Source organism: Nerophis ophidion, linkage group LG08 (assembly GCF_033978795.1).
Source record: "Nerophis ophidion isolate RoL-2023_Sa linkage group LG08, RoL_Noph_v1.0, whole genome shotgun sequence".
NCBI lineage: Eukaryota > Metazoa > Chordata > Actinopteri > Syngnathiformes > Syngnathidae > Nerophis > Nerophis ophidion.
The window spans coordinates 61,181,585-61,209,115 of NC_084618.1; the positions used below are offsets into that span (position 1 = coordinate 61,181,585).

The 27,531-nt window shown below is 38.3% G+C and overlaps 2 protein-coding genes across 5 annotated transcripts in view; one reads left to right on the top strand and one right to left on the bottom strand.

Annotated features, from left to right (window-relative positions):
• The window catches only part of znf646 (zinc finger protein 646), a 17,635-nt gene extending 12,353 nt beyond the window's left edge, over nt 1–5,282 (top strand). For both annotated transcript variants that reach the window (XM_061909213.1, XM_061909212.1), the window contains exon 4: nt 644–5,282. In XM_061909213.1, coding sequence (XP_061765197.1) covers nt 644–1,400 — 757 coding nt within the window. In that variant the 3' untranslated portion in view covers nt 1,401–5,282. The remainder of the gene's footprint in view (nt 1–643) is intronic.
• On the bottom strand, nt 4,833–21,111 carry si:rp71-1c10.7 (tumor necrosis factor receptor superfamily member 12A). Of its 3 annotated transcripts, XM_061909217.1 has the most exons (6): nt 20,603–21,013; nt 15,049–15,306; nt 9,042–9,140; nt 8,835–8,978; nt 6,798–6,846; nt 4,833–6,707 (listed from the first exon to the last, which is right to left on the bottom strand). In XM_061909217.1, the coding sequence occupies exons 2-5, from the start codon at nt 15,089–15,091 to the stop codon at nt 6,806–6,808; spliced, it is 327 nt and encodes a 108-aa protein (XP_061765201.1). In that variant the 5' UTR covers nt 15,092–15,306; nt 20,603–21,013; the 3' UTR covers nt 4,833–6,707; nt 6,798–6,805. The 3 variants fall into 3 exon arrangements, with proteins under 3 accessions (XP_061765201.1, XP_061765202.1, XP_061765200.1); XM_061909218.1 differs by lacking the exons at nt 15,049–15,306; nt 20,603–21,013 and adding an exon at nt 21,060–21,111; XM_061909216.1 differs by lacking the exon at nt 15,049–15,306 and having other exon boundaries at nt 20,603–20,982.
• Between the last annotated feature and the right edge of the window lie 6,420 nt (nt 21,112–27,531).

Below are 27,531 nucleotides of genomic sequence, written 5' to 3' on the forward strand. Positions count from 1 at the left end.
TGCTCCTACGAGTGGTGAGCCCATTGGAGAGCTACCAAGCTATCACCATTGAGCCCCACTTCTGGTTCTGGCTCCAGAGGGAGCCCTGGTGACCTGTGTCCGTGCGAGGGAAATCTGAGTCCTGGTTGTTTCTTATTCATAAAGGTCTTGGAGCTGCTCTTTGTCTGGTCACTCACCTGGGACCTGTTTGTCTTGGCAGACCCTACCAGGGGGCATACAAGCCCTTGGACAACATAGTTCTTAGGATCATTTTTGATACGCAAACTCCTCTACCACGATAAGGTGGCAGCTCAGAAAGGAGGACATGTTGACTAACCATTGAATACAAGTTCAACAGAAAGTAGATATAATTGTAAAATTGAGGTAATTTAGTCCCTAGTTGTAGTTGCAGAGCACGGTGAGGATCTGCTACTGAAGTGACTGCTCGCCATGATCATGTGACCCCTTCTAGTGATTGAGGCAATTTGTCAACCTCATAGTGTTTATGCCAAGAGTGGGTGCATATTTTGGAAGAATGATTACCATTTTGTGTGCTGTAGTTCAGGGCTAAAAGAGTTGCACACACAAATTGCCTTATGGGAAGTCCTGATCTTTCCACATTAGGAGTGGATGTGATTTTGTTACCAATGACTTCCTGTTGCAGGTGTGACCTCTGCGGCCGCTCCTACCGCCACGCCGGCTCCCTCCTCAACCACAAAAAGACGCACTCAGAAAACCTCCACCACTGCGCCTTGTGCCTGCAGACGTTCCCGGACCCCCTCACGCTGCAGATCCACTCCCAGATGAGGCGCCATTGCTGCCCGGACTGCGGCAAGACCTTTTGTCTGGTCTCGCACCTGCAGAGCCACATGGAGACGCACTCCAAGGTGTGCTCCGGGCGCCACGCAGCCGAGGGAGAGCCTGAAGAATATGGCTGGGACTTGGAGGCTTCCAAGGAGGTCCCGCCGCCTTTATCCCATCTCCCCGAAAGCGAGGCGGCAGAGAAGGAGAAGAGCCACGTGTGCGAGCACTGCGGTCGCACTTACCGCCACGCCGGCTCTCTCCTCAACCACAAGAACAGCCACAAGACGGGCTCCTTCTCCTGCGCCGTGTGCTTCAAGGAGTTCACCAACCTGATGGCCCTCAAGAACCATCGGCGCATTCACACAGAGCCCAAACGCTACCAGTGTCTGGAGTGTGGGAAGGCGTTCCGCGTGTCCACGCAGCTCATCTGTCACCGCAGGATCCACAGCAAAGAAAGACCATTTAGCTGCTTGCTGTGCGACAAGAGCTTCTCCAGCAAGTCCAACCTGAGGCACCATGAGAAGATGCACCAGAACCAGCAGTCCTTTGACTCCGCCTCTTTTAGCTGGGACGCTAACACCTTCATGGGCTTGGACATGATGGGCTCCTTCCTTTGAGCAACATTTTACCTCCGATTATTTCAAGCAGGACTTTCGGACCTAAAAGAAACTCTTAACGTCAAATACCTCCTCGTTGGTTGTTGGAAAACTCCTAAATAGCTCTTCTAGTACTACTACTACTAACATTACCCTTCAAGTCCATGGTTCTATGCTAAAAGCATCTTCTTTATTTATCTACTGTACTTGTATGTGTGTGGAAGTAGGAGGACTCTATGAATGTTGTCTTCTGTAGCTTTTGACAAATTGAATGGCAGGAATGAACACAAACAAAACAAAACAAGAAGTCTGTCCTTTTTATCCATAGTAGCAAAGCAAGAGTCATATTTTTTTGGATGAGCCATCAGAAGTTACATTGGTGCATTTACTTGTTTTCTTGAGTTTTCCCTGTCAGAGCGAGCACTTCATTGATGTAAGACGACTAAAATGAGCTAATGTCATTTATTTGTTTTTAACTTTCGGGGTTTGTCTTTTTAAGTTAACAACTAGTTTTTTTTTTTCATTTTGAACTGACTTCTCGGTACACTCAAATGTAGTACTTTTGTACTACCTGACCAAGTGTCATGTACATTTTTTAATATGTTTAAGGAACTGTTGAGGTGTTATTGTGTAAAAGTTGACTGTACTAAACTTCACACAATACAGTGGCTGTAGAATATAAACACACCCTTAAAAAACATGTTTTGGTATTATTGAAATAGAAATAAATATTACATCATTGAAATATTTTTTTAAATATTGTTGTAGACATTTAAATTAAAATAGGCATAGAATTAAAAAAAATGTCATATTTGAAAATGTTACGAACTATAACTGCTACATTTCTATTTAAATTGGTGCTGTCAAATGATACACGTTTTTATTCAGATTAATCACAATTGAAATGGGATTAATCATGATTAATCATAGGTCTAAATTTAAATGAACTAAAAAAAAAGAAAGAGCCCAATATTTGGACACAAATGCAATTTTATTATCAGAATCAAACCTAGGAACAATTTTAAATGTGTTATTGGATATTTAGAAAAAAAAAAAAAAACTTGGTTAGAATTTTATCCAAAGTACAGTCAGGGTATATTTTGAAGTGAAATTTGCCAGCGAGTACAACAGTCGATGTGTCTTTAATAATTTTTGCGCTAATGTCTTGACCAGGGGCCTCATGTGTTGAGTGGCTTTCATACAAAAAATTGACATACGTTCAAATCCAGAAAACTACAAAAGCAAGAAAAAAAGTACGTGAAAGCACAAATCCAAGCATATTTCTTTGTTTCGTCGCAATCAATGTGGTATTGATTGGTATTGATTATGCAAATCATAATGAAACTAACCATGTGCCTGGGATGTGCACGCTCTGCCCAGTCAAAATTCAGTAGGAGGTGCTTTTTTTCTCATGTTTCGAGCGAAGGAAAGAGGGTTGAGCGGAAAAGCGTGTGTGAGGCTGTCGATGAGTCAGAGAACTGCACACAGGAACAAATAAGAAATATGTGGTACAACATCAACAAGATGCATTTGCATGGCCAACACAGGCGAGTGTAGCGGAGATAAAATAGTCTTGCAGCAGTTTAAATGGTCGCTGCGATGATACGTAAAACTGTAGAAGAGGGCAAGTGACTCTGATCACCCCCGATTTACATCTGATTTGTGTAACTTACAACAAAATGTGTTAATTGTCACGACCCACCTGAGATAGGTAGGTTGTGAGTTCAAATCCCGGCCAAGTCATACCAAATACTATAAAAAATGGGACCCATTACCTCCCTGCTTGGCACTCAGCATTAAGGGTTGGAATTGGGGGTTAAATCACCAAAAAATTATTCCCGAGCGCGGCCACCGATTCTGCTCACTGCTCCCCTCACCTCCCAGGGGGTGAACGTGGGAATGGGTCAAATGCAGAGGATACTTTCAGCACACCTAATGTGTGTGTGTGTGTGTGTGTGTGTGTGAGAGAGACTATCGTTGGTACTTCAACTTGCTTGATTATTCAATTTATTATTAAAACGCAGGAGAGCTTCTTGCAGTAGCAGCCACCTGACACAAAGCTAAATGAATAGACGTCCTCACGAATACTTATTTGAAGCATTGAATGCATTGGTGAATAAGTGAATTTAGGTCCTTGCCTAGATCTTTTTTTACGTTGTAGTCAAAGGCTGGAGGACCACGTCTGTGTGGGACCACAGTGTGCCTGCATGTGGAAATGTGCGTAAGTGAAGCGTGAAGTTGGCATTTCCACGTCAAGTTCACTCTCGATACATTTCAACTTTGCAGCGAAAAAAGGTTTACGGCAGGTTTTTGGGCGTGCGCAAGCTTAATACATGAGGCCCCTGATCACTGAGCGGCTGTACATCTTCCCTCAGCCTTTCAGGTAACTAAGAGGAGTTTTTGTGGTCCAAATAGATTTCCTGATCAATAAATACGTGATAGTTTTGTGTGATTAAACACAAGTAAAATTGTTGTTTTTGACTGCGCTAATTTAAATGTGTACACTGTATATAAACACAGTGGTGTGCTCGCTTTATGTACTTTTTTGTCTTAACAATTATGTTCTTGACCCAAATGCAAGACGACTATTTTTCAATGACATTTATTTGAATTGTTATCAAAAAAAAAACTGACTCGTTCAGCACCCCCCTCGTTGAATGAATCTATACCGGATACAAAATGACTCATCTTTATCAGACTATTTTTCTCAGGCAAAAACTGCGTCTTACGTTGGGGTCCGTAGGACATTTCCCGCATGGATATTTCAAAGCACAAGTAAGACCAACCTGAGAAAGATGTGCAGTTATTGGCGTTTGTGCCTCGACAACTATTTTTTTTTCCAACATATTTTCTGCCTTATATTTGCCAGTACTTGTACATATGAAATACCTCGTTGTAGGCTGTATTGTAGTACAGTATAGTAGTAAGACACTGTCCACAGAGCAGTTTGCAGCCGGATTGTTTTGCACCGTTGGTGGAGGCCAGTAGAGAAATAATGCAGCCGACATGACTTTTTTGTTAGCTCTTCTACTGCAGTGATACGGTCAAAGTATTCAAGACTGTTGTTTTTACTATTATTTGTCATCTGAGTGTCATTCGAATTCACCTTGGTAGCCTACTTGCAAAGCAACAAATGCACATTAAAACTAATAATTAGTTTATTTTTGCTTTAATGTATCCCACACCTGTTATTGTTTTGACAGGGCAATACAGTGAAGTACCCACTTGACGGTTGTGCATTTAAAACAAGTGATAGTAAAGTCTCGTAAAAAAAAAAGACAAAAAAATGGATTTTGCTCAGTATTGAAGTCATATTTCTATACTATTTTGTCACTGAAGTGTAGATTTCTACGTCATTTAGAATCTAAGCTAGGACATAATGAATAAAAGACTGCAAAGAAGTGTCTCTTGTTGATATTTGCCCCAACCCCCTCCATTCATACTTAAAACAAACATGGTTGACACTTTTATTGTGAAAATACATTTGGTACTAAAAGCAATAGTAGGTCAAACAAGCCAGTGCATGTACAGTACTTTATATACATTTAGAAATGGCAACACAGAGAGTGTTAGGAAGAAGGCGTTAGTACAAAATCACAGCGAGCTGGGCTGTAACAAAATGGAATCTTCGCTGGAAGTCCGTCCCTTCATTGAAATGTGCTGACAATGCACATGAGAATATTCATAACAATGTAGTGTCAATTCCAGAACCTTTTGTGCAGACCGTAGAAGAGACAACAAAAGAGCATCAGGCCCTTACTGACAAAAACAAAAGGAGACAAAATGTAGCAGTCCCCAACTTCTCCCTTAGGTACAGCGGCCACATTCTTAATTCTTCATTTCAGTTCACTCACTTGACTATCCTTAATATTATTTTGGCATTATTAAAATGTTTTGTCCTCATATTTACTTTATTTGTGTCAATTTGTGTCGTTAAGGTTTTACAGTTTTTTATATCGATAACATATTTTTATTGTGATGTCCCAAATCTTGACTTTATTTACTGAAGATTGTTTTTGGAAAGCCTTATATTGTTATTCTTGAAATATTGCAACTTTTCCCCCTTCTTTTAGAAATGTTGTACGTGTGGCAAGACAGCGATGAGGGACACGCCTCAACACCAAACACATTTCTCAAACCTATAAGCAAGTGGTTTTCAATCTGATTTGTCAATATAAAAAAAATATACGCAAATATTGAACAATGTATTCTGTTAAACCACCAATGGTAACAAAGTGTTCTTATTATATATTTTTTTCTTTAGAAAAACTTTCCCTTTGTAGTACAATTTTGCAAGTTGTAATACTTTCAATATTTCTTTAAAAAAAAAAAATCAATTGTATTACTGTTCTTCATTGTAATATAAAAAATCTCAACTTAATACTTGCAATACAGCAATTTTTTTCTGTAAAACTACAAAAATATACTGTATATATATATATATATATATATATATATATATATATATATATGTTTTTAAACTTATTTCTATTCTGGTAGTCTCTTTTTAGTTAGTTAGTTTTGAGGAAAAAATATTTTTCAAATATTGCATAACTACTCTTGCAAACTACATTATTTTGTCCTGTATTTTAAATGTTTTCTCATAAAACTAAAACAGTATTTTTATGACCCTGAAAAATAAAAATGGCCTTGTATATATTTATAAAAGCACAATTTTATTACTGCTTTTTTCCTGCTATTATTCCAACTTTTGTCTTGAAAAATTAGTTTTATTCTATATATATATATATATATATATATACACACACATATATAGCAATTTTCTTTGGCGGTGGCAACATTTGAATGATGTTTTAATTTATGAAATACTGTAGTTATTTTTGGTCAAATCTGCACTATTTTCTATAGGTTCCCCTTTGTCAGAGTGGCCCTACAGTCATGGCGAGGTGATTATAAAGTACAAAGTTGTTAGTGTTATAAAGATGAACAAAGACAGAAGAAGAAGGGTGTCAGGACATGAGGACACAGTGCACCAATGACTTGTCCTGAACACGCGCTACATTCAAACGCATTCTTGTGGCAAACGGTGAGCAGAGTCCTTGCCTGTTAGCTACATTCATCTGTGAAGAAGCGACTTCTTTAAGAAGGCTGAGCGCCATCTAGCAGCCCGGCAGGGAGGCACCTCGGCGCTCCAACAGTCCGTCAGTCCCAAGAGCATCATGAGAGTTTGATTAAAGTTGTAAATTGTGCGAGAGCTTGCTCCTGCTCAACACTTAAATACTTGTCAAGAGAAGCCAGGTCACGGTCCAGAGGGTCGACCTCTCAGCCTCAGTCGCTTCTTGCTTGAGTCACGCATGTTTCCAGAGGCTGCAAAGGACACATCATTGACTCCTTTGATTAACTGTGGATGAGATCAGCTGTAAAGTATGCAAACAATAGGAGAGGAGAGACACTTACTGAAATGTTTAAGCTTGATAAAGTGGGCCCGCTGTTTCCTCTATTGGCTCTGTAATGGTAAACAAACACATTAAATATAGCAAGTGCTAATTATGTTTCTTAGCATTCACAAACATTATCCTTTGTATTCTTCAACATCACACACTAATACAATCATCTATAAAAATGATATAATATCATCTAATAAGGCGAAATCCTGTCTTTACCAAGATAATGCTCACTTTTAATTGACACTGTCAATTAGTAATGTTTACTATTGTGTGTCGTCTAATTTAATAACCCACTGCTCCATTTTGTTTTCTTTAATGTTTTTAGCATTTTGTCAGTACTGCAACCTTTTCTCATAAAACTACAAATGCATGTTTCAAGACAAATCTTTTTTAATTCTTTAAATATTGCAGTATTTTCAAATAAAACTACAACTTTATTCTTTAACAAGTGATTTTAGCATTAGGTAAACACTGCAACCATTTTCTCATAAAAGTGCAACTGTATTCTTTGATAAAAATATTGGTAATTATTTAAATACAACCTTTTCTCATAAAACTACAACTCTGTTCTGTACACCCCTGTATTGATATAGTATTGTATAATGCTCTTGAACCGTTGTGCTAACAATTAATCTTGTTGTATTGTCTTAAGTGTAATAACAATACAACTATTGTATTCTATTCTTAAATACGAATATTTAAATTATTTCAATATTAAAAAAAAATATTTAATAATTTAAAAATATATATTTTTTGTGAACGTTGAACTATTTTTACAATTTAGTAATATTACTTAATTCCTAATTAAAAGGGTTTTTTATTCTTTCAAAATAGAAATATTATTCTCTCATGAGTACAGTATTTTAAAATGTTATTCCTACAACACTTATATAAATACTTTTGAAAAATAACTTAATTTTGTCATATCAGTCGATGTTTATTTATATAGCCCTAAATCACAAGTGTCTCAATGGGCTGCACAAACCACAACAGCATCTACGGTACAGAGCCCACATAAGGGCAAGGAAAAACTCCCCCCAGTGGGACGTTGGTGACAATGACTATGAGAAACCTTGGAGAGGACCGGAGATGTGGGCAATCCCCCTCCCCAAGGGGAGACCTAAAGCAATGGATGTCGAGCAGGTCTAATATGATATTGTGAAAGTCCAGTCCATAGTGGATCCAACATAACGATGAGGGTCCAGTCCATAGTCGATCCAATATAGCAACGTCAACCCGTGAAATTAGAAATATTTATTTTTTTATTCTTGACTTACTGCAACTTTTTTCAAAGGCTATTTTTACTGTTTTTTTCTTAATTTTGTTTCTCTCTTGGAATAAATACTAATAAAAATGATTGCGTCAGTTCTCAATGAGTTCTACATTATAATATTATACATTACTTGTTATTATACTTGTTACATTCTTATTTTACTGTTATACTTTTATTCTCATTGTTGCTTTTTATTTTTATTGTTAATGTAATATTTTTCTATTTTGCTTCCATTATAACCTCATTATTTACTTTTTACTGTTTAATTGATCTCAACTCTGTACACTGCTGCTGGAATTTGTTATTTTCCTGAAGGAATCAATAAAGTACTATCTATCTATCTATCTATGACAACCTTTTTCCAACGATTGATCTATTTATTGATACTTTTATTAGTAGATTGCACAGTTCAGTACATATTCCGTACAATTGACCACTAATTGGTAACACTAATTGGTAATAAGTTTTTCAACTAGTTTAAGTTGGGGTCCACATTAATCAATTCATGGTAGCTGAGTTCAGTAATTATATTCCTGAATTGGGACCATTTTTTACAGTCTTTTTATTGTTAAATTAGTTTTGTTTATTTCAGAAAGTATTTACTTACTGTAAAAATAACTGATTACTTTTAAATATGAGTAATTTTTAAAACATTATGTATATATATCATATTTATTCTGCAATGTTTTCATGGACCTGAACAAAACCGTAATGTAAGGAGGCGTGCCAGACTTTACAGCTACTTAATAATATCCAAATAACACATAGTCTCACCACGTAGAGGAAGTTTGCGTGACTTGCGTCGATGCACCATGACCCCGATCATGAGGGCCGCGCCCACCAGGACCACGGCCAACACCGAGAAGCTGGTGATGGCCGCTAGCTTCCACACGTCCGACGTCTCCTCCACTGATTTACCTGAGGGACAAGTTTAAGCGTTGGCGTGTAGCCTGACATGTTGTGTGTGATTGTGTGTCTTACATGTGTTGCATGACGGCGTCTTAGGGTACTGCTTACACGACGCACACTGCATGCAAGAATCCAGGTCAGAGTTCCAGAATTCTAAACTGCCGCACTGACCTGAGCACAAGGAAAAGAACATTTTCACTTAGAAGCAGTCCATATTTTCTTTCCAAATATGGATTTAGATTCCAATACTGAGAAAAACAACAAAGCACAACAACGCCATCTATGAATAAAATTATGATTTTATTTTTGTGGTGCCAACTCTTCCACAAAAGAACTTGGACGATATAATCGTGCTAATATTTAGTGAATTTCTGGGTTTGAAATCTGCCTAGCAACAAGCATGTGACAATTAATAATAAATATTGTCTATTATTTATGGTTTGTATTTAATACAGAGTGGTAATTCATTTGCAAAATATATCATTTGAAACTTGACTAATCATATTTTCTGTTTTGTATATAAAGTGTTTTCCTTGGCTATTTTGAAATATGCAAACAATATTAGATTTATTGGGCTTCTGAATTCAAAATCTGCCTCGCAACAGGCGATTAGAAAAATAAAAATATTCTATCATGTTGATCCACGCCTGCTAACAAGCATGTGACAATTAATAATAAATATTGTCGACTATTCGTAAATATAGTTGTGCATGATTTGTGTATAGTTGATGCCGTTTCAGCTGCAAAAATATGTATTTCGACATTTGACCAAAAATATTGTGTTTTGGTTTTTAAAAGTGTTTTCCCTAATTAGTGTGAAATATGTAACATTGTAATACTTGTTGGACTCAAAATCAGCTTTGCAACAAGCTAACAAGCATGTGACAATTAATTATTAATTATGTCAAATGTAGTTTATATTTATTATGGGTTAAGTTGCAATTTTTTATTTTTTTTTACTTGGCCAATAATCCTTTTTCTGTTTTAAAGGGTTTTCCATAAAAAGTATCAAATGTCATTACATAAACATATTGTTATATTTATTGGACTTTTGGATTCAAAATCTACCTCACAGCAAGCATGCAACATTTACAAATTAATATTGTTGACTAATTGTGGTTTATATGGAATACAGAGCAGCACTTGTTTCAAAATCTTATGGTTAGAGTTTTAAAATGATTTCCTCAGGGAGTTTCGGTCATTGCCAAGGAAACAAAAAACGAATTGGACTATAGGCCGATATTTTTTAATGCATTTCTGCATTTGAAATCTGCCTAGCAACAATGTCCAGGAAAAACAATGCTAAGTCGCTCAAATGTAAAGTTTTATCTTCAATTGCATAGAACTGTTGTTATGAAGGTCGTATTTAATACAGAGCAGTGATTTAAAATGACTGTATGTTAATTATCAGCCGAAGTCTTCTTCTATGTCTGTCTGAATTCCTGCTGCTGCCATACATACTCTCCCTGTCCTTTTGCCCCACTGTGTTGTACAGCAAACCCTGTTCCCCACATTGCCATAGCAACAACAAACATACCGTATTTCCTTGAATTGGCGCAGGGTGTATAGTATGCGCCTGCTTTGAATTACTGCCGGGTCAAACTCGCTTCCCAAAATAATTAGCGCATGCTTAGTATTACCGCCTGGTCAAACTCGTGACGTCACGAGTGACACTTTCCCTGTCATCATTTTCAAAAATGGAGGAGGCTGATTTCAATACCGGTAATTTGAAATCGCATAAAGGGAAGAAGATTAAGAGCTATTCAGTAGGATTTAAGGTCCAAGCTTACATCACACTCAAATTTTTACTGCATGCCTTTGGTAAGGGCCGGAGTGAGAAGAGGTTTTAAAATAATTAGCGCATGCTTACTTTTACCGCATGCCTTTGGTAAGCGTAGGGGTGAGAAGAGGTTTTAAATTAATTCAAGGAAATACGGTATGCCATTTTTTTATTTGGTCTTTAGATTTGAAAGCTGCCTAGCAACAAAACTGTTTTTATTTCCTTAGTGTTCATTTCCCTAGTGTTTGCTTGACTTCCTTTTATTGCCGACTCTTCCTGTTCTTTCTCCACCATGTGAGGCAATGGAGGTCTGTGGTCTAAGTTTTTGAGTAAGCGCTTTTTCATGAAAATGTGCCTAGCAACAACACACCAGAAATTATGGGAGCAATTCTGTTTCCTGTTTTGTGTAGCCTAAGTGGTTGATGTTCCAATATTGTTTCACCTAAATACAACTAAAGCACCATTCCCATACAGTCCATCAGAAATCAGCTGTTAAAAACTAAAGAGAACACGTGAGCAACTTTGTGGGTGGCAAGCTTTCACTGCTGATGTAACACACACTTGTGTGTGGGTAACTTTTTGTCTGTCTGGGGAACAGGATGTGTTTGCACAAAGTGCTTCCTTCGGATTGTTTGTGTGTCTTCCAAAGAATAAACGAATGTGTCTGTGAGGAAAAAGACGGTGGTTTAGAGAAAAATGGTTCCTTCCTGTCATGTAGACACAATGGAAGGCTTCATTTGTTTTTATGACTGCCACTAAGATGAGCGCTTCAATGTGTGGGTGTGAGTGTACATGGTTGAACCTCATCATGGAAAAGTTGTAAACTATTAGAATTTTGTATAAAAGGGACAAGCATTAGAAAATGGATGGATTGATATTATAATATTATAACAATGACTACAATATTACTTCTCTCAGAAATAGTGTGTAATAGGTGCTGACCAGCCCACAGTAAGCCCCCTAGTGGCTGGATGTTTTAAAGCAATCTGATTGGCAGGCTAGTGTTACAAAGCAAGAGCCCTACTTTTGCTTCCTTGCGTACATCATATTCCAAAACTCGTGATTTTTGTTGTAATCATCCCACACCTTAAAATGTTCTCTTTGAAATGCTTGTTCTTCATGCAACCCTCCATATTTGATTGCAACAATGCCTCAAAACAATAGCCGACGACCTGCATATAACATGGCTCCCACCTACACAATCTATCCATCCATCCATTTCCTACCGCGTATTCCCTTTGGGGTCACGGGGGGCGCTGGTGCCTATCTCAGCTACAATCGGGCGGAAGGCGGGGTACACCCTGGACAAGTCGCCACCTCATCGCAGGGCCAACACAGATAGACAGAAAACATTCACACTCACATTCACACACTAGGGCCAATTTTTAGTGTTGCCAATCAACCTATCCCCAGTTGCATATCTTTGGAAGTGGGAGGAAGCCGGAGTACCCGCAGGGAACCCACGCAGTCACGGGGAGGACATGAAAACTCCACACAGAAAGATCCCGAGACCGGGATTGAACCCAGGACTACTCAGGACCTTCGTATGAAGCCCCCTACACAATCTAATAAGAGCTAATACAAGATGTGCATTAAGAATTCTACACAGGTATCAAAAAATGCTAGGTTTTTATACTCTGGTGTCACTTTATATTAGAACGTGCATGTGTGCCACATGAAGTGTCCAGTAAGTATATTACACAACAATAGGAAGATGTCACATGTGAGAAAACAAATGGTGCAAAACAATATTTGTCTTCCAGATAAGACGGCGAAAACAATAGGGCTTGCATGACACTTTGTGTTACATCATGCTTCCTGCCTTGTCTATTTGCATTGTCTTTCCTTTTTGGGATGACTGAGATATAGGCAAGCACCAACAATACTGTGTGCATATGGTCTTAACTGATATGTTTTTACTGTATTAATTAAGCAAAAGTGCAACAGTACCTACAGGTATTCAAATATTTGAATGTTTATTACTTATTATTAATTACAATTATTACTTATCATTGTATTTGTTACTATAAATGTAAACTATTTTTATAATATTTTGAAGTGCTCACAAAAAATAATTCACATCTAAATCACAATTCTTATTCTAAAATGTATACTTAAAATAAAATAAAAATATATACATATACACATACATATATATATACATACGTATATATACATATATATATATATATATGCATATATACACATACATACATACATACATATATATATATATTTTTTTAAGTATACATTTTAGAATAAGAATTGTTATCTTAAAAATGTATATTTAAGATTTAAGATAAGATTTATTCTTTTTCCTGCGACCCCGTAAAGGACAAACGGTAGAAAATGGATGGATGGAATCTCTTTTTAGACACTCTTCGCACTTACTGTGCGTATATATGCCTCATGTCAGCAGCCAAGTGGAGCTTTTGTAAACTGTAAGTGGTTTTGAAAAGGTTTAATGATAGTTTTTATACCAAATAATATATTGCGGAAATCAGTTTGAAGAGAAAATTGAGTTGTTGTAAAATTCCTATCCCTATTTATATTGTTTGTATGATATATTATTTAGCTGCATTGTATCTAATTATTTTATTACATCATTTTACTATTTGTTGGGGAAAGCGTGGCGCAGTTGAGAGGGAGTCCGTGCCAGCAACCTGTGGGTTCCTGGTTCGATCCCCAGCTTCTACCAACCTAGTCAAGTCCATTGCGTCCTCGAGCAAGACACTTCACCCTTGGTTAGGGCCTTGTATGGCAGCTCCCGCCATCAGTGTGTGAACGTGTGAATGTGGAAATAGTGTCAAAGCGCTTTCAGTACCTTGAAGGAAGAATAGCGCTATACAAGTATAACCCATTTATTCATTCAACTCGAAATGTTTTGCAAATAATTTTTTTTATTTTTGAATATATTTATTTTATTTAGGTTTTTCTTTAATTTTGTGAATAATACCCATCCCATCTATTTTCTACCGCTTATTCCCTTTGGGGTCGCGGGGGCGCTGGTGCCTATCTCAGCTACAATCGGGCGGAAGGCGGTGTACACCCTGGACAAGTCGCCATCTCATCGCAGGGCCAACACAGATAGACAACATTCACACTCACATTCACACACTAGGGCCAATTTAGTGTTGCCAATCAACCTATCCCAAGGTGCTTGTCTGTGGAGGCGGGAGGAAGCCGGAGTACCCGGAGGGAACCCTCGCAGTCACGGGGAGAACATGCAAACTCCACACAGAAAGATCCCGAGCCCGGGATTGAACCCAGGACCTTCGTATTGTGAGGCAGACGCACAAACCCCTTTCCAACACCGTGCTGCCATATATAATAATGTATTATCTTATTTTATTATGTTTTGTTACTAATATATTATTTGAAAAAATAGAACAAATTATTTCGTTGTTAAAAATAGTATTTATTTTAATTTTAACTTATTTTTTTTATATTTTTAGTTACTTGCCTGATGAGCTCTAAAACAAGAATTCAAACACAAATTCTCAATTTATCCAAAAAACAGCTGCATAGAAAAAAAATGTTAAAGTGCCACTACAAACTACGTTCACAATAACAAGAATACTGTATGGTTTACTTAATACAGCTTGACGTGTGAGTTGTAGCTACATTTCTTGTATTGTATCCTAATAGAATGTGTACGTGTACCTAATTGTGTGGCAGATGAGTGTTTATTGAACCAAGTTATGCATTCAAACAGTTGCCAGGCGTATTTTGGGGAGATTTTTTTTCATATTGAGCAGTTCGTGTAAAGTGCAAGGATTTTAAAGAGAAAATACGTTAGTGTGAGAATGTGCCTCACAATGTACCTGGTCCATTATGGAAAATGTAAGACTTTTTGAGCAGCGACTGAAAAAGTAACAAAGTAAGGATTTTAAGAGCCTTGTTCATTTACACACTATGTTATTTTCTCATCAAGGAGAGTATTTAAAAGCTTTAGGGTCACATGTTCAAGTCCTCTTGGCAGATTCTGAGCTGGCCTTATTTACTGCGCAGCCTCGGTCACAACAGCAACAATGTGTCACCGCTCTTGTAAGCTTTTCCTCCAGATGCCTTTAAGCCCGACCCTCGGCTACATGACGCCTGCTCTGGGAATGCCCAAGGTCATCGGGAAGTAGTGGAGGCGTGACCGTGCGCTGACCTCTGCCCACAACCGCCAACGTCTGCACCGCACCACAAACATCATACTCTTTCTCACCGTACTGCTTAGCCCTGGCAAAAAGTTACAACTAAAATAAAAGCCATGTTCCCACATCTTATCACATTTCACGGTTTGTTTCTCACCCGCTCTGCACGTCAAGCAGAAACATGGAGCCAGTTTTCGCATTCCTGACGTTGGGGAGTCTCATTTAGCCCGAGTGTTTTTTGGGTGTGGGGATGTTGCATTTTGTCATAAAACAGATGGGGGCGGGTGGACCAGCAGCTGATATCCAGATGTTGGAGATGGCCTCACACTGCTAGACTCTGCTTTATGTTTGCTTCAGGAAATGATGTGAAACTGTGTGCAGGGTTTGCATGTTAACTCATCCCGGTTTTTCTCCACTGTGAACAAAAACAAGTGTTTGCATGAAGCACACGTACACTATGCACTAGTAATAAATTATTAGTTGTATACTTAAACCAGATGTTGTGTTTATTAGTGCAGACTTTTGGTTCTAAAATATTTTTTTATTATTGTCCTTTAACGTTGCCCCTTTTGTTTTGTTTTAGATATTATTTAATAATTATTAATGATTGTCAAATAAGAAAAATAATAAAATGTGTATAAATATACATATACCCTGTGTATACACTATATATATATATATATATACTGTATATATACAGTATATATATAGCATGGAACGGTCATTGGATGCCTTTCCTCGCTCCTAAATATTCCAAAGTCAACTGTCGGGTTTATTATAAGATAATGGAAGAGTTTGGGAACAACAGCAACTCAGCCATGGATTTATTGGCCACGTAAACGGACAGAGAGGGGTCAGCGGATGCTGAAGCGCATACTGCAAAGACTTTCTGCACAGTCAGTTGCTACAGAGCTCCAAACTTCATGTGACCATCCAATTAGCCCACGTACAGTACGCAGAGAGCTTCATGGAATGGGTTGCCATGGCCGTGCAGCTGCATCTAAGCCATACTTCATCAAGTCCAATGCAAAGCGTGGGATGCGTTGCTGTAAAGCACGTCGCCACTGGTACCTAGAGCAGTGGAGACGCTTTCTCTGGAGTGATGAATCATACTTTTTTATCTGGCAATCTGATGAACGAGTCTGGATTTGGAGGGTGCCAGGAGAACGGTACGTTTCAGACTGCATTGTGCCGAGTGGGACATTTGGTGGAGGAGGAATTATGATGTGGGGTTGTTTTTCAATAGTTGGGCTAGCACCCTTTCAATGCTCCAGGATATGAAAACATTTTGGAGAATTCTATGCTCCCAACCTTGTGGGAACAGTTTGGAGCGGGGCCCTTCCTGTTCCAACATGACTGTGCACCAGTGTACAAAGCAAGGTCCCTAAAGACATGGATGACAGAGTCTGGTGTGGGTGAACTTGACTGGCCTGCACAGAGTCCTGACCTGAACCCGATAGAAAACCTTTGGGATGAATTAGAAAAGAGACTTAGAGCCAGGCCTTCTTGACCATCATTAGTTGGTCGAGAGGCTCCCAACAAGGACTACTGGGTTGGAATCCCTATCGGCTCAGTGGTAAACTAACAAAGCTCCACTGACTCTTTTGGCTGTAGCTTTGCAAACTGACCAGGATTCTTCCCCAGTAACCCTTGGTAAACAGTTATTGGTCTTAACCACTCCACTATCATGGGTCTTCTTAAGAACAGATTTCAGGACCTAATGACATGTTTAATCGTGAACCTGTCTCAGTAAACTATGATCGAGATGTGAGAAAAAACACTAACGCTTCCAAGTGGAGTTTTGCAGGTTACCTATCAATCCTACTGGATTTGAACCCAGTAGCACGTGGTTTTAACCACTCAGCGATCCTGGGTATCCTTGAGAGAAGATTCCGGGCATCAATTATAAATATAAATAGGAAACCCTATCTCAATTAAACTACAATTGAGGTGAAATAAAACAGAATACCAATCCACCCAACTCGTATTCAAACCCAGATCCAATAAATGAGAGTATGTAGTGTTAACCACTGAGCTATCCTGGTTCTTGGAGAGAGAATATTCCGCCACATGGACAAATGTTCCTTTCATTCCATTGTGATACATAATACATGGCTCACAATCTCAAAAATATCTCAATATGGCGACACTGCAACTATCGATCAATTGCTCCTGACCTCTGATAATGATGAAACACAATGGATAAATACAACAATTGTCATGAACAATATTTGAAGCAGCAGCAACACGACGACAATTGTTTAAGTGCAAAGTAAAGAAAAAGTTCTGTTTCTGGTAAAAAGATTCCTGGTGTCATCTCCGCATACACACACACACATACATATATATATATATATATATATATATATATACATATATACATATATATATATATATATACATATATATACATATATATATATATACATATATATATATATATATATACATACACACATATATATATATATACACACACACATACACATATATATATATATATATATATATATATATATATATATATATATATATATATATATATATATATACACATAAATACATAATACATTAAACACATATATATATACATACATATACACATACATACATATATATACACATACATACATATATACATACACACATATATACAGTATATATACACATACATACATACATACATACATATATACTGTGTATATATATATATATATATATATATACATACATACATACATATACACATACATACACACATATATACATACATATACGCATACATACATATACACATACATACACATAAATACATATATGCATACATACATACATATATATACATACTTATATATATACATACAGTGGGGCAAAAAAGTATTTAGTCAGCCACCGATTATGCAAGTTCTCCCACTTAAAATGATGACAGAGGTCTGTAATTTTCATCATAGGTACACTTCAACTGTGAAAGACAGAATGTGAAAAAAAATCCAGGAAATCACATTGTAGGAATTTTAAAGAATGTATTTGTAAATTATGGTGGAAAATAAGTATTTGGTCACAAACAAGGAAGATCTCTGGCTCTCACAGACCTGTAACTTCTTCTTTAAGAAGATCTTCTGTCCTCCACTTGTTACCTGTCTTAATGGAACCTGTTTGAACTTGTTATCTGTATAAAAGACACCTATCCACAGCCTCAAACAGTCAGACTCCAAACTCCACTATGGCCAAGACCAAAGAACTGTCCAAGGACACCAGGAAAAGAATTGTAGACCTGCACCAGACTGGGAAGAGTGAATCTACAATAGACGAGCAGCTTGGTGTGAAAAAAATTAACTGTGGGAGCAATTATCAGAAAATGAAAGACATACAAGACCACTGATAATCTCCCTCGATCTGGAGCTCCACGCAAGATTTCATCCCGTAGGGTCAAAATGATCATGAAAATGGTGAGCAAAAATCCCAGAACCACACGGGGGGACCTGGTGAATGACCAGCAGAGAGCTGGGACCAAAGTAACAAAGGTTACCATCAGTAACACACTACGCCGACGGGGAACAAATCCTGCAGTGCCAGACATTTCTCCCTGCTTAAGCCAGTGCATGTCCAGGCCCGTCTGAAGTTTGCCAGACAGTACATGGATGATACAGCAGAGGATTGGGAGAATGTCATGTGGTTAGATGAAACCAAAATAGAACTTTTTGGTATAAACTCCGCTCGTCCTGTTTGGAGGAAGAAGAATACTGAGTTGCATCCCAAGAACACCAGACCTACTGTGAAGCATGGGGGTGGAAACATCATGCTTTAGGGCTGTTTTTCTGCTAAGGGGACAGGGCGACTGATCCTTGTTAAGGAAAGAATGAATGGGGCCGTGTATCGTGAGATTTTGAGCCAAAACCTCCTTCCATCAGTGAGAGCTTTGAAGATGAAATGTGGCTGGGTCTTTCAGCATGACAATGATCCCAAACACACCGCCTGGGCATCGAAGGAGTGGCTCCGTAAGAAGCATTTGAAAGTCCTGGAGTGGCCTAGCCAGTCTCTAGATCTCAACCCCATAGAAAATCTATGGAGGGAGTTAAAAGTCCGTGTTGCTCGGCGACATCCCCAAAACATCACTGCTCTCGAGAAGAACTGCATAGAGGAATGGGCCAAACTACCAGCTACTGTGTGTGCAAACCTGCTAAAGACCTATAGTAATCATTTGACCTCTGTTATTGCCAACAAAGGTTATATTACAAAGTATTGAGTTGAATTTGTATTATTGACCAAATACTTATTTTCCACCATAATTTACAAATAAATTCTTTAAAATTCCTACAAAATGAATTCCTGGATTTTTTTTTCACATTCCGTCTCTCACAGTTGAAGTGTACCTATGATGAAAATTACAGAACTCTGTCATCATTTTAAGTGGGAGAACTTGCACAATCGGTGGCTGACTAAATACTTTTTGCCCCACTGTATACATGCATACATATATATATATATACAGTATATATTACACATACATACATACATACATATATATATATATATGTATTCATACACATACATACATATACTGTACATACATACATACATAGATATACATACATACATATACAGTATATATACCAAAGGCCACAGAAGGGCCACAAAAATTCTATAACTAGCACTGATAGACAGACAGACATACCGAACGACAGATAGATAGATAGATAGATAGATAGATAGATAGATAGATAGATAGATAGATAGATAGATAGATAGATAGATAGATGGATAGATAGATAGATAGCTAGATAAGACATTACAGTTTCATGTACCATAACGAGCTAACATGCTTACAGTAATTCAAGTTAACGTTTTATTACCGATGAAATATTGACCTTAAGAATAATGCTATTGTCAACTGACTTCACACATCTGGTGTGTTGTTAATTGATTGATTGATTGAAACTTTTATTAGTAGATTGCACAGTACAGTACATATTCCGTACAATTGACCACTAAATGGTAACAACACCTGAATAAGTTTTTCAACTTGTTTAAGTCGGGGTCCACGTAAATCAAACCATTCAATTACACACCAAATTACTGTAACATAAACCTGACTTTTTTGTGTTTAGTGGTCAATAACCTACAGTAATTACCTAAATTAGCTTGTTAGCTAGCAACTATTTGATATAGCTAGCTAGCGAGCTAACATTGGACAGTAATTGGCGACAATAACTTTACAAGTAAAGTCGATGTTTCATAGAATAAGTTTGTGTACTACTTATTGAAATACATTTTGTGCTAAACACTATAGCTTTTTACAAGGACAAGCGGTAGAAAATCAATGGATGGATGGAAAAACAAATAAATTACCGGTCCTGCGTCACTTAGAATTTTCTTTTAGTATGTTGCTGGTCACAAATTCAACTGGTGTCATTTTAACATTAATACTTGTATGTACTTAAGAATAAATTGTTTCTTTTTTTTTAAGTTTCTGTGAGCGGACACATGTGGTGTTCTTGTAGCCGTGGAGGAGCCACGATGATTGCCGTGCAATCAGCCTGTCGGAATGCGGAACCGGTGCGATAAAGCCGGTAAAGGAAGCTGCTTGTGTTAACATTACCCCCCCCCCGCTACGTGACTGTTTTAAATTAACTCAGCACAATTAAATTAACACAGCACAATTACGCCTTGAAAAAACCTCAACGGTTAAAAAAATAAATGAATACACTTACTTTTTTGTGCGTTAATACCGTGGACGACAAACGCCACGAAAAGTCCACAAACGGCGCAGAGCGCGTGAGCGTCCATCACGTGTCTTCGCTGCACAACAAATCCCTCCCAAAATAGTTTTTAAATAATTAAAAGGAATATTTAAAAAGAAAATTGAGAAACGACAAAAGCATGGAAAAGTGAGCATCAGAGGAGTGAGCCACCGGGACCACAGTGCTGCTTGTTTTTAACACAAGAGAGCACACACCCACGCTGACTGACTACACGCACACGCACACGCACGCACGCACAGCTCCAGTCCTATGAGTCATTTCCTATCCACGCTGCTTCACTTCTCCGCTCTCAGGAAACTCCACCAGTGGACTTTCATGTCTTTTCCCCCACATTCTCATGTACAAACAAGACTAAAACATCACTCCCATCAACTCCACTCACACTCTTGCAACTCTCTTTTTGTACCTTTTTTTAGTGGGATTTCAACGTCTTTTCCACCCATTTAATCTGGATTTCATTGTGTTCTCATTGTTATTACCACGCCTGACGACGTCATCCCCAATCATTGCCAACACACACACACAAACACACGCACGCACACACACACACACACACACACACACACACAGAGAGAGAGATCACTGATGACATCCAATTGAAAATTATTATGTTTTGAACATTTTAGTCAATTGTAAATAATGTAAATAATTCAATGTACATACTATGATGATTAACTTGTGTGATGACTGTATTATGTTGATAGTATATATTTGTACCATGAATTGATTAACGTGGACCCCAACTTAAACAAGTTGAAAAACTTATTCGGGTGTTACCATTTAGTGGTCAATTGTACGGAAAATGTACTGTACTGTGCAATCTACTAATAAAAGTATCAATCAGAAGGGGTGTCAAACTCATTTTAGACAGGGGGGCCACATGGACAAAAATCTACTCCCAAGAGGGCCGGACTGGTAAAATCACGGCACGATAACTTAAAGGCCTACTGAAATGAGATTTTCTTATCCAAACGGGGATAGCAGGTCCATTCTATGTGTCATATTTGATCATTTTGCGATATTGCCATATTTTTGCTGAAAGGATTTAGTAGAGAACATCAACATAAAGTTCGCAACTTTTGGTCGCTAATAAAAAAGCCTTGCCTTTACCGGAAGTAGCAGACGATGTGCGTGTGACGTCACTGGTTGTGGAGCTCCTCACATCCTCACATTGTTTAATAATCATAGCCACCCGCAGCGAGAGCAATTCGGACCGAAAAAGCGATTATTTCCCCAATAATTTGAGCAAGGATGAAAGATTTGTGGATGAGGATAGTGAGAGTGAAGGACTACAGAAAAAAAAAGGAAAAAAAAAAAAGGCGAGGGAAGTTATTAGACACATTTACTATGATAATTCTGGAAAATCCCTTATCTGCTTATTGTGTTACTAGTGTTTTAGTGAGATTATATGGTACCTGAAAGTCGGAGGGGTGTGGCCACGGGTGTGGTGATCGCCAGTGTCTCCGGTGTGAGGAAGTAAGAGAGTCCGCAGCTGCAGCAGGACGCAAGCTCCGTTCATGTCTATGGTAAGAGCCGACTTATTAGCACAATTTTCTCACCGAAACCTGCCGGTTGACATGTGTTCGCTTGACCGCTCTGTTCCCTAGTAAAGCTTCACCTTCGGGAATTTAAACAAGGAAACACCGGCTGGGTTTGTGTTGCTAAAGGCAGCCGCAATACACCGCTTCCCACCTCCATCTTTCTACTTTGACTTCTCCATTATTAATTGAACGTATCGCAAAAGATTCAGCAACACAGATGTCCAGAATACTGTGTAATTATGCGATTAAAGCAGACTACTTATAGCTTGGATCGGGCTGGAAGAACATGTCCGCTACAACCGGTGACATCACGCACACGCGTCATCATCATTCCGCCACGTTTTCAACAAGATACTTTGCGGGAAATTTAAAATTGCAATTTAGTAAACCAAAAAGGCCGTATTGGCATGTGTTGCAATGTTAATATTTCATCATTGATATATAAACTATCAGACTGCGTGGTCGGTAGTAGTGGGTTTCAGTAGGCCTTTAAAAATAAAGACAACTTCAGATTGTTTTCTTTGTTTGAATATAGAACAAGCACATTCTGAAAATGTACAAATCATGTTGTTGTTTTTTACACTCACATGTTGCTCCAAAGACATGCACCTGGGGATAGGTTGATTGGCAACACTAAATTGACCCTAGTGTGTGAATGTGAGTGTGAATGTTGTCTGTCTATCTGCGTTGGCCCTGCGATGAGGTGGCGACTTGTCCAGGGTGTACGCCGCCTTCCACCTGATTGTAGCTGAGATAGGCGCCAGCGCCCCCCGCAACCCCAAAAGAGAATAAGCGGTAGAAAATGGATGGATGGATGGATGTTGCGGCTAATAGTATTCTACAGTTATTTGTCGTTATTTATACTTTATGAATAAATTATTGATTGATTGATTGATTGATTGATTGATTGATGGATTGAAACTTTTATTAGTAGATTGCACAGTTCAGTACATATTCCGTACAATTGACCACTAAATGGTAACACCCGAACAGGTTTTTCAACTTGTTTAAGTCGGGGTCCACGTTAATCAATTCATGGTACAAATATATACTATCAGCATAATACAGTCATCACACAGGTTAATCATCATAGTACATACATTGAATTATTTACATTATTTACAATCCGGGGGGTGGGATTAGGAGCTTTGGTAGATATCAGTACTTCAGTCATCAACAATTGCATCAACAGAGAAATGGACATTGAAACAGTGTAGGTCATACTTAGTAGGATATGTACAGCCAGCAGAGAACAAAGTGAGTTCCGATAGCATAAGAACAAGTCAATACATTAGAAATACATTTGATTATTTACATAAGGTTATTTACAATCCGGGGAGATGGGATGTGAATGGAGGAGGGTATTAGTAAAGGGTTGAAGTTGCCAGGAGGTGTTGTTTTAGAGCAGTTTTGAAGGAGGATAGAGATGCACTTACTTTTACACCCGTTGGGAGTGCATTCCACATTGATGTGGCATAGAAAGAGAATGAGTTAAGACCTTTGTTAGATTGGAATCTGGGTTTAACGTGGTTTGTGGAGCTCCCCCTGGTGTTGTGGTTATGGCGGTCATTTACGTTAAGGAAGTAGTTTGACATGTACTTTGGTATCAGGGAGGTGATTTTATAGACTAGGCTCAGTGCAAGTTGTTTTACTCTGTCCTCCACCCTGAGCCAGCCCACTTTGGAGAAGTGGGTTAGAGTGAAGTGTGATCAGGGGTGGAGGTCTAAAAGTAACCGGACTAACTTGCTTTGGGATGTTTGGAGTCTAGATTTTAGGGTTTTGGAGGTGCTGGGGTACCAGGAGGTGCAAGCGTAATCGAAAAAGGGTTGAATGAGAGTTCCCGCTAGAATCTTCAAAGTGCTTTTGTAGACCAGAGAGTAGATTCTGTAGAGGAATCTCGTTATTTGGTTGACCTTTTTGATTACCTTGGTTGCCATTTTATCACAGGAAAGATTGGCCTCTAGAATGGAACCTAGGTAAGTGATTTCATCTTTCCTTGTGATAATAATGTCAACCACTTTTATAGTGAAGTCACTGACTTTCTTAAGGTTGATGTGGGACCCAAATAGGATGGATTCCATTTTACCTAAGTGTATGGATAGCTTGTTGTCAGCGAGCCAGGTGCAAAAATTAAGGAGTTCAGCACTGAGGATTTGTTCCACCTGTGACTTGTCCTTGCCGGATACCAGCAGGGCCGAGTCATCCGCAAACAGGAACAATTCACAGTCGCATGCTGAAGGCATGTCATTTATGTATATTAGGAACAGTAAAGGTCCTAGTATACTGCCTTGGTGGACTCCACAGCTTACTGAGAGGGGAGGGGACATGGTGCCGTTCACCTCTACTACCTGTTTCCTCCCCTCCAAGTAACATTGCATCCAGCTCTATGAGGTTTTATCGAATCCGATTGCTGATGATGTGATAATGTTCATCAGACAACTCCATCCATCCATCCATCCATATTCTACCACTGGTCCCTTTTGGGGTCGCAGGGGTGCTGCAGCTTATCTCAGCTGCATTCGGGCGGAAGGTGGAGTACACCCTGGACAAGTCGCCACCTCATCACAGGGCATCAGTCAACTCATTGGTGTTAATTTCCAGTTGATCAAGGTAAAAATATAATATCAAAATCAAATTACAGGATGTTATTTATGACCGGTGCACTAACATCATATGGCTAAATTTGTTTTTAAATATGTAGCATCATCCAAACAGATACAAAGAATTGCTATTGCGACATCCAGTGGACACATTTAGAACAGCAGTGTCTTTCATTCCAAAATTTCGGTTCATTTTTATACTTAGCAAACTCATCCCGCGGGCTGGATAAAACTTGTACGGGCTTTAAGTTTGACACTTCTGGTCTAGGAGTTTCTAGAATGTTTCAATGTGTGTGACACTGGTTGTCCAACTTTTTTCACCAAGCGCCACCTCAGATAACACATGGCTCTCAAAGTACCACTATAATGACCACCATTTAAAAACAGTAGCGTAGCAAGCCTAAGTATTCTTTAAAAACAAGACATAGTTGTTTTTTTTAAGTATGTTTAATATTTTTTGATTATTACGGATAGTATTTCATGTTTTTAATATTTCTTTTATTATTTATACCGTAATGGACTGGGTCCTATGTTATGTCATGTTCCACATGTAGTTTATTGAATGTGTATGTACAGTAAAGAACCGAAAGTTTGGACACATCTACTCCTCATTAAATGCGTTTTCTTTATTTTCATGACTATTTACATTGTAGATTGTCACTGAAGGCATCACAACTATGAATGAACACATGACGAGTAATGTATTCAACAACAACAAAAAAGGTGAAATAACTGAAAATATGTTTTATATTGTAGTTTCTTCAAAATAGCCACCCTTTGCTCTGATTACTGTTGTGCACACTCTTGATGAGCTTCAAGCACACCTGTGAAATGAAAACTATTTCAGGTGACTACCTTTTGAAGCTCATCAAGAGAATGCCAAGAGTGTGCGAAAAAGTAATCACCGCAAAGGGTGGCTATTTTGAAGAAACTGGAATATAAAACACGTTTTCAGTTATTTCACATTTTTTTGTCAAGTACATAACTCCACATATATGTATGGTCTGTGAATCTTTGGGCACCACATGATTATGATTCAATTCGATTTTGAGGGTAGCGATTCTATTTTTGAATTGATTCTTTATTCAAAATTTAATATTGGTTGCCAGTTTTATGATTAACCACATTCCTCGTTAAAATATACTTTTTTGTTCTTTATTTTCTTCTAAATACAGAGTGGGGGTTCATCATTCATATTCTTTACAGCAGGGGTATATAAGGGCTCCCTTATAAGCCTTATGTTGATTTAAATAAATGTAATATTCTGCGAGCTGTTCTAGATGCTGTAGTAATTATGTATTTTTAAGGGCTGTCAAACGATTTATTTTCATGTCAGATTAATCACATTTTTGAATTTAGATTAATCATTAACATAAAACAGGTGATTACTCTCTTGCATGATTGAAATTGGCTGAAGTAAAGAGCCCAATATTTGTACACAAATGCAAATTTATTGTCAGAATGTCATCCAGGAAGGTTTTTGAACATTCTACTTGAATGAATGTCATTTATTTGCATAAAACTTGAAAACAGTTTATCAAAAGTTATTCTAAGCTGTATTTTGGAGTCAAATTGTGCAGGCTGCACACCAGTTGGAGTCTCGTTACTCATTTTTGTACTGATGTATGTATGCTTTGACCTGATCACTGACCATATAGTGGTTAAGGTAAGAGCTTGTGAGGTCAAAAGAAATCGCATTATTATTCTAAGTGTTCGTGAGTAATGCGATATTTTGTGATTACCTTAATTCCAATTCTAATTTCCAGGTAACATATCGGGAGTATCATGCATTAGCGTCAAACATTTCCCTTTTACCCACATTTGTAAGGGTAAAAAAAAACTAAACTGTGTGACCTTCCCACTCTGGAAGATTTGAGTGTCCCTGACGCAGAATGGTGGTGTTATTAGTGTCTGGGGCTAGGGTGTAGCCTCCTGCAGCAGTGCAAAAATGCAATAACAAGGCAATGAACTCATGGCTGCAGTTCCCCCTCCGTCACAGCACAGCAACACAAAATACGATGTATTTTAAAACAGTATGTAGAGGTGTGTGATATGATTTGAAACACCCTATTTATTCATGCCTGCTTGTCTACAATCATAACTAAACAAGCGGTTAGATCACAGTAGTTTCTGCCAACAAGTCTCCTGGAACGTTTATCTAACTGTTCCCAAATGCTGAATTAACTCTTTTTTTTCCTTCCTCTCTCTCTCTGTGGAGTCTGGAAGCGTTTCTGCACAACATGGCGTGAACTGCCTTTCCCACAAGTTCTAACGTCAAACAGACGCTAACCAACCTCCTTGCAAACATTCACATAATCGGACAAGAGGGAGGGAGTTAAAGGAGTCTCATCGCATTCATGACGCCTGAGGAATGTCCTCACGCAGATGTTTTTCTACTCCACCTTTAGGACGACCTGGAGTTGCACAGGCCCATATGTGCTGACTTTCCACTGCAGTGACTTCATACAGTAATGAGCCACTATAAGCTACAGATGTTGTGTAAAAACTCAGCAATGGGCTCCATGGCAACAGGATGAACACACATACACACACACGGAATAGCTTGTCCAAGGTGATCCAAACTCTCTTGCATGTGCTGACTGGCTGCCAAACAGGCCTCTCGCTCGCTCTCTCCAGGGTTATTAATCCTATAGCCTCGGCAATGACGTCACACAATCTGGGTGTTGTACTTCATAAATCATAAACATACTCTGTCACACACAAGCAAGGCCTCCAG